At 35.6% G+C, this 8,762-nt stretch overlaps 1 protein-coding gene across 1 annotated transcript; it reads left to right on the forward strand.

The window, feature by feature from the left end:
- The first annotated feature begins 979 nt into the window (after positions 1 to 979).
- On the forward strand, positions 980 to 5,378 carry dlx3b (distal-less homeobox 3b). Its single transcript, XM_083556349.1, has 3 exons — positions 980 to 1,924; positions 3,336 to 3,520; positions 4,289 to 5,378. The coding sequence occupies exons 1-3, from the start codon at positions 1,588 to 1,590 to the stop codon at positions 4,553 to 4,555; spliced, it is 789 nt and encodes a 262-aa protein (XP_083412475.1). The 5' UTR covers positions 980 to 1,587; the 3' UTR covers positions 4,556 to 5,378.
- Positions 5,379 to 8,762: the final 3,384 nt, after the last annotated feature.

Raw genomic sequence — 8,762 nt, forward strand, 5'->3', positions numbered from 1 at the left:
TGTCTATTTATATAGTTTGTTGTTTGTTTATTTATTCAGACCGGTTTTGTTTACAAACATTCATTATAAAAAAATATAAATGTATTAATAAGTTTATACATTTAAATGATGTAGAGGGGCATCATCTAGCAAGTAAATATCATTTTAATGTTATCGAATGTATCCAATGTATTTATAAGCAACGTTTGTTTGATTGTTTGATTATATATAATAGATGATAATAATTTAATAATAAACATACTTTACTTCACAATCCATTAACAAACATTGTAAGTGCTCCCTGAACGTACAGTATGTATTATAATCTCCATAATATATGTATTATAATCTCCATAACATATGTATTATAATCTCTATAATATATTTATTATAATCTCCATTATCTCTATATTATATATATTATAATCTCTATGATATATGTATTATTATCTCTATATTATATATATTATAATCTCTATGATATATGTATTATTATCTTTTGTCGGGGTCTTCAGTAGAATTCTGCATAAATCTCCATGTTACAAGCCAAAAGTGCTTCTGTCTCAGTGTTATAGGTTAAGACGCCTCAGGTGGCTCAGTGTAAGGAGCACATAGAGGAATGTCCTATTGGCCTTCAGGCTTTTAATTCAAAGTCTTTCACCTTGAAACCAAAGTCTCGAGTCGTCTCTGAATAAGAATAGAATAAAACAAGAGCTATCACGAGCTTGTCTCGAAGGCGAACAGTCCTCCTGAATATTCACGGGACTAGAAATTGAATGAGAAAACAAACGCAAATAACGCGTTGGAGAGATTACTTGTTTTTATTATTGGTTAAACACACACACACACACACACACACACACACACACACACACACACACACACACACACACACACACGCGCAGGATATCAAGAGAAAGAATCCAAGAAAAACTGTAACTTGTTTTGTGTGTGTGTGTGTGTGTGTGTGTGTGTGTGTGTGTGTGTGTGTGTGTGTGTGTTTATGATTTTTTATTTAAAGTGCAGAGACACACAGTGTTCACATTCCGAGTGTTCTGTTTCTACATTTGGCATCAGGAATTTAAACATAAAAGGCAAGAATAGGGATTCGATTTTCATTTAGTGGAGATGCTGAAAATGATCTACTGCCACTGAAAAGATCTACAAAAATATTCACTGCGCCTTTGTGTGTGTGTGTGTGTGTATGAGTGTGTATGAGTGTGTAAGGACCGAGAGAGGCTTTTCCGAGAGAGAGAGAGAGAGAGAGAGAGAGAGAGAGAGAGAGAGAGAGAGAGAGAGAGACGAAGTGTTTTAACCAATCAGAGAGCAGCATCCACCCTATAATTTACTTTCCCAAACTCGCTGCGTCGTCTTTAAGGGAGTAGTAGCTTGAGCTTCATGTGAGAAGTAAAGAGAAGAGAAGAGAAGAGAAGAGCACAGGGGAGCTCCAGAGCTCCAGTCTTTCAAGGATTCGCCTTAACGGCGTCCCACATTTCTCATTTATTTCATTACTTTTTTCTCTAAACACACACCTGTTGCTGGAGAAGGACCTTACAGCCGGCGATTCTATTATTACTTGCGTTTGCAATTTATTTGAATTCCCCCACGATGAGTGGAGCGACTTACGACAGGAAGCTATCCGGCATTTCTGCTGATCTCTCCGGCTCTATGAGCTGCCACCCGGGCTCCAAGGACTCTCCTACACTGCCTGAGTCCTCAGCCACGGACATGGGGTACTACACAGCGCACCAAGGCCACCATGATTACTACACGGGTCAGGCGTACGCGCAGGGGCCGCACAACGCGTCTTACCACCAGTTTAACGTGTGCGCAATGAGCGGCGTGTCTCCCTACGGCGCCAAGGCCGAGTACCCTTACAGCAACGCGTACCGACACCAGTACGGCCAGTACACCAGAGACGGACACACACCGCCCCAACACGCAGGTGGGTGCAACATTTAGCACTATTGTTTTTTGGTTTTTTTTACTGATTTATGTATTTTCTTCCCCCCCCCGTGTTTATGCGCGCAGCGTGCGAACCAACGCGATGAAACAGAAAACAGGGAGCGTCTGGAATCAGTGTGTGTTCCGCATGAGTACAACACAAAGCCAAGTGTTGAATGAACACCTTAATTGTTTATTCAGCCTTATACAAAACACTGTTAATATTAGTTTAGGATTATAAAAGATACTTCATTATTCTGTGAGTTGGCACCCTTTGTATTTTTTTAATAAATTTTAATATTTGGCTCTTCCTTTCAAGTGTTTACTTCTTTACAGCATAGAGAGCAAAATGTCTCTTATTCCCATCTTCTGTGGGACATTCAGGACGTCAAAGTAGACTAGACAATTTTTGTACAGGTTATTCCTTATTGATCAATACTGTGTCTCAAACCGGTGCTGAGAACTATAGTCTTTATTAGATTTAATATATAATAAACATAATGTCTCTCTCTCTCTCTCTCTCTCTCTCTCTCTCTCCCTCTCTCTCTCTCTCTCTCTCTCTCTCTCTCTCTCTCTCTCTCTCTCTCTCTCTATATATATATATATATATATATATATATATATATATATATATATATATATATATATATATATATATATATATATATATATATATAATTGTTGTTATTAACTACTTCCACTACTAGTAATAATAATAATAATAATAATAATAATAATAATAATAATAATAATAATAATAATAATAATAATAATATTATGGCTCCAATATATATTTGATACTATATTATACTAAAACATTTATTTAAAATAACAAACGCTTCTTCTGCTCATTGCATCTGAACAGGTTAGTAAAAGTAGTAAGTAAGTAGTAAAGTTCACCTTGTAAATCTGTTAGATATTAGAAAATATTTCCTACTTCCTGCGAGATAATATAAAATGTGACCACTTTTCATCTCTTGTGTGATTTTCATGTCATTTCTATGTTCATAAATGCAATTTCTGTTAATGAGGCTGTAGGTCATATGCGTGTTGTTTGTGTTTGTTTTTTGAACTTGACTGGAGTTTAGACTTCAGCTAAAAGGTATAATATGGCAATAATTTGACGCATGCGTATAATACTGCCACGCCAACCATTAATTATCTGTAATTATGACCGTGGTAGGAGCTTTAGAATTTGCGATTTGACCCATCCTAGACCAGTTGGACTTGTTGGGCTGATATTTCAGCAGGACATACTGAAGAGCATTTTGAAGATGCTGGTATTGCTGGAGATATTATTAAGGAATTGCATATTTAATGGAGCTCAGACCCAGTTTGACAGGTTAAAGACGTTATGTTATCGTTAACGCCTTTGACAACTATGTTTTTGATGGGTTTTGTTTCGTTTACAGTGAAAGAGGAGCCGGAGACTGAAGTTCGGATGGTGAACGGAAAACCCAAGAAAGTGCGCAAACCGCGCACCATCTACTCCAGTTACCAGCTCGCGGCGCTGCAGCGGCGCTTCCAGAAGGCGCAGTACCTCGCGCTCCCTGAGAGAGCCGAACTCGCCGCACAACTCGGCTTAACACAAACACAGGTATACACACACACACACACACACACACACACACACACACACACACACACACACACACACACACACACACACACCATTGAAAATGGACAATTATACATAATTAATTATAATTTAATTATACTAGAAATAAATGTATTTATATATATATATATATATATATATATATATATATATATATATATATATATATACACACACATATATAATTTGTGCACATTGTTACATAATTGATGGTATTATGTAGGTGCGTGAAAGTCAGTTGATCCGTGAATAAATTAATTATTAAATAATTTATGAAGTTTCATAAATGTATATTTAGCTAAATACAACAAATTTATTATTACTATTTTATAATTATTAATATTATTGTTATTATTCTTCTTCAATGTTTTACACACATTTACTTAATCTCTCTCTCTCACACACCAACACACACACACACACACACACACACACACACACACACACACACACACACACACACACACACACACACAAATATTAGTAATTTAGCTAAGTAACAACTATGTAATTGTATTTAATTACTCATTACTATTTTATTTTTATTTTTATTTTTATTATTATTATTATTATTATTATTATTATTATTATTATTATTATTATTCATTGTATTCACACACACACACACACACACACACACACACACACACACACACACACACACACACACACACGCTGTACGCGCCCGCACTGCATTCGTCAAATGCCGCCCATAAATCACCATTCCTTTCTCTTTTCCTTGACCAGGTGAAAATCTGGTTCCAGAACCGGAGGTCCAAGTTCAAGAAGCTCTACAAGAACGGCGAGATCCCGCACAGCCCGAACGCCAGCGACTCGATGTCGTGCAACTCGCCGCCGTCGCCCGCGCTCTGGGACGCCGGCGCGCACGCAAACCCGGTCGTGCGCGGTCACGTGACGCCGGTGGCGCTCAGCTCGTCGACGCCGCCCTACCCGGAAGACTACAGCAGCGCGTGGTACCAGCAGCACGCCGGACCTCCGCAAAGCGTCTACTGACACCAACAGACTTTTCTATTTTTATTTTTCACTCCCCCAAGAGTTTAATATAAAAACACACGGAAAAAAAAGAGAGACTGGACTGGACTATTTTTATAATCTTGATTCTGGCCTACACGAAGATAAACTGAAAGAGTGAGGGAGAGAAAGGCAAGAAAGAGAGAGAGAGAGAGAGAGAGAGAGAGAGAGAGAGAGAGAGAGAGAGAGAGAGAGAGAGAGAAGAAAAACAACATGCATAAGAAGTTTTCTTCTGGAAAAAAAAAGTGACTGATGAAAAGTATCAGCCTGCAAAAACAAGAAGAAGAAATGGAAGAGCAAGAAGAATACGTTGTTTCTCCTCTCGCGTAGGCAGATTATATGTGCTTTTAAATTATTTTACTTACTCAGTCTCTTTATTCATATTGATGTTTACGGATAGACATGTACAAATAGACTATTTGTTTGGTTTACAGGAGGAAAGATTTAATAATCCCCAACGTGTGTGCACTTACCCAGCACACACACACACACACACACACACACACACACACACACACACACACCATCCAACCCAATGTCACACCGCTTCAGAGACTCAGGACATAAGTTATATCAGTTTGTACAAAATATGTAGCTGTGTATATGTATATATACATGTATATGTATGTGTGTGCGCGCGCGTGCGTGCGCGTGCGAGTGTTTGCGTGCGTGCATGAGCGAGTGAGTGAATAAAACAGAACCACTAAACGATGTTTATAAACTCCCGCGTTTTTATAGAAGATTTTTTCTCTAGTGCTTTTATTGTAATGTTGTTACAGAATGAATAAATCCAAATCTGATCTCATGTCCAGTTTTTTTTTTTTTTTTTTACTCATCAGAAGATACACGCGCCAGGGATAAATGCGTGTACGGGTTTAATTTTTTTGCGTTTCCTCTGACATGAAACATTTTTTAATATCATGCATCAATCATTTTTGTATAAAAATGATGATGATGATGATGATGATGATAATATATTATTATTATTATTATTATTATTATTATTATTATTATTATTATTATTATTATTATTATCATCATCATTATCATCATCATTATTATTATCTCACAAAACCCAAACCTTCACGTATATATGTACACACACACACACACACACACACACACACACACACACACACACACACACACACACACACACACACACACACACACACACATTATATAGATAGATAGATAGATAGATAGATAGATAGATAGATAGATAGATAGATAGATAGATAGATAGATGGACGCATTTAGGGGTTCTGTCTTAATGTCTTAATGGCAATAATAAACATATATAGACATTTAAATCTTATCTAAACTTACAATTAATATTTACTAAAAAGAAACATATATATAGATATTTATCCATTTCCTTTCACTTATTTATCCGAAGTGTTTATAATTGAACAGTCTTGTATTTAATACATAATGAAAACGCGAATGCAAAACTCAGTTCATTAAATACGAATGAACGCAATCCTGAGGGAATCTGGTGTCCAGGCGCTGCTCGGGTTCCTGCACTGATGTTGTGGAATCTGACGCTTAACATGGTGGAGTATCTGTAAGCAGGAGAGCAGACATGATGGAGTCACCGGGTTTGATTAAAAAGACTGAGTGTATTGAAGGCCATTAGCCTCAGGGCGAGATGCTCATACATATACAAGCAGCAAAACACCAAACAAAAGCAAAGAAGAATGAACATAACAGTGTATGCTAATAACAGTGCTTAACAAATGCGTGTTCACGTGCGCGTGGACACAAACAAATACTATAGAATTCATTTCATTCATTTGTGTGGATGTTTCTTTTATTGTTTTTTTTAAACGTTGGTATATTTAAATTCAAGCAAATTAAAAACAAATTATAAATACTCAAACAAACAAACAAACAAACAAACAAACAAATGAAAGAATGAATGAATTAAAAAAGATGGAATAGTAAATAGGGTTTCCTAAAGTAAACATTTTGCAAGAGATTATTGCTCGTGTTTCGGTTAAAATAAATTCAGTTAGCATGAATAAACCATAAGCATTTTAGCATTAATACACACGAAGTTGTGTTTACAAATTAATTAACGTCAAATTATCAGTTAGTAAACTGTGATCATTTATATATAAATAAATATTTATTTAGTTCATTTTATTTGGACCGATTTATTTTTGCTAATGGATTAAATATTTAAACGAGAGGTTTTTTTTTTTTTTATTACATAGGAGCTTTTTATTTTTTTTTTATTTTTACTTTTTGTTTGAATTTAATAATTTATTAAATTATATAATTTTTTTTGGTTTTCAGTTACGCAAACTTTAATCCCAAAACATAATTTTAATAATCTACAACAATAACAACAAGCTGAGTTGTATTATTATTATTATTATTATTATTATTATTATTATTATTATTATTATTATTATTATTATTATTATTTTATTTATTTGGGTGTTTATTCGTTTATTTTGTTTGTTGTTCGTAGCAGTATTTTTATTATTATTATTATTATTATTATTATTATTATTATTATTATTATTATTATTATTAATTATAACTTTTATTCTTTCTTCTTTTATTTATTTTTAAGCCTTATTTGTAATTGTTTATTTGCTTGTCAATTTTTTCATATTTTTTCATTTTACATAATCCTCATAATATATTTCCTGTTTCTAATAATGTGTTGTTGTTTTTATTTCTAAATTAATGTTGTCAAATTAACCTGAAAAAATAACCTGAAAACAAGCTAGTGGGACAAAAATTTTATTGATTTAATTTTTTTTTTATTTATAGCCAGCATCAGCTACTAGACAAAAAAGCATTAATAGTAAACTATATATAAATTTAAAAATATTGACTATGGCCATATTAGTAATACATAGTGAACTAAATGTACTACTAAATCATGAACTACATGAGCCTATGAAGTAATATAGTATTATAAAAAAAAGCATTTTCATGTAAAATTTCCTTTGTACTATTGATCCCCCCCCCCAAGCGTCCTATGTTACCCCCCCCCCCCCCCCCCTGTGGTAATAGTTTACCAAAGGTGGCACCTCTGTTATAAATGTGCAACGTCTAGTTATGTAATGTCATGTCAAACATGTTTTACTGAAGTTGTGCTGCCCCAAAATATGTGGGGTAGAAGTAAAAAAAGTAATGACTAGACATGACCAAAACACACTTACTGTACCACAGTTTTTCCAAACAGTCATTTAGCAGGGTCACTGTGGCCTGGAGAAACCAAGAGCTGGCCTGGAGAAACCAACCAGGACTGTTGAACAATTTGTGTGGCTAACATACAATAATCTCATATCTGAAGAACAATATCTGACGATGTAGGATTACCGAGGGATGGAGAATATATGGAATAAAGAAAAGAGAAAGAAGCTGCTTGGTAGGCGACTTTGATCCATGATGTGGCTCAATGGAGATAGCTGAGATGGTTGCCTGGTGAACTGTGAGTCATTTTAGAACAACCCATAGCAATTAGTCATCAAGATCTCTTTGCCTTGCTTTTCTAGAAGCTTGAATTACAAACCTACGTTCACAAAGAAAGTGAAGAGTTGTATTTAGAGATAAAACCTGTCAAGCCACTTAGTATTGCACTGTGCAGGATGATTATTCTGTCAGTTCTTTAGAAAAGCTGTTTCTTAAAGAAAAACAGTAAAACTAGTGGGAAGTTGGGCCAATCCCATTTGGAAATCTATACCAGAATGCTCATGAAGCCTTGGGCAGTAAACTTTAGCCATATGTGCAATATTTCTATTCTCATGGATTTGTACATCGTGTGTGGCCTTCACACTGTCGTGCTGAACTAGGTGGCACTGACTTGGGACACATTTCTCAATCAGGCAAAGATTTTTTTGTTGTTGTTGGATAACAGGGTCATCTCAGATCTTAGGTCAGCCACCCATAATGCAGTCGAACATTTGAGACCTGCAGCATGTGTGAACTGTTGAACTCCGAATGTGATATGACATTGCCTTGCAACAGATTGTAAAAAAAGACCGCTGAGTTCACTCTCGGTTCCCTTTTTTGCCGAGAAACAATTTCCAGAAAGTTATGTCGAGGGTCTCTGGGGTGGCAAATGCAGGTTGAGCCAGCGGTCAGCAGTGCTTAGGGGGCACGCATATGTCGCCATGAAAAGATGGAGCTCAGCTGCCAGGCAAAAACGACTTCAGAGAAGGCATCA

The sequence above is a fragment of the Silurus aristotelis genome (assembly GCF_946808225.1).
Source record: "Silurus aristotelis genome assembly, chromosome: 12".
NCBI classification, from domain to species: Eukaryota; Metazoa; Chordata; class Actinopteri; order Siluriformes; family Siluridae; genus Silurus; species Silurus aristotelis.

Bases quoted from the DNA above. Each gene is read 5' to 3' on its own strand.
- dlx3b (XM_083556349.1), top strand. From the start codon at position 1,588: ATGAGTGGAGCGACTTACGACAGGAAGCTATCCGGCATTTCTGCTGAT. The intron at 1,925-3,335 runs GTGGGTGCAACA...TTTCGTTTACAG, and splicing joins CACACCGCCCCAACACGCAG to TGAAAGAGGAGCCGGAGACT. The intron at 3,521-4,288 runs GTATACACACAC...TTCCTTGACCAG, and splicing joins TCGGCTTAACACAAACACAG to GTGAAAATCTGGTTCCAGAA.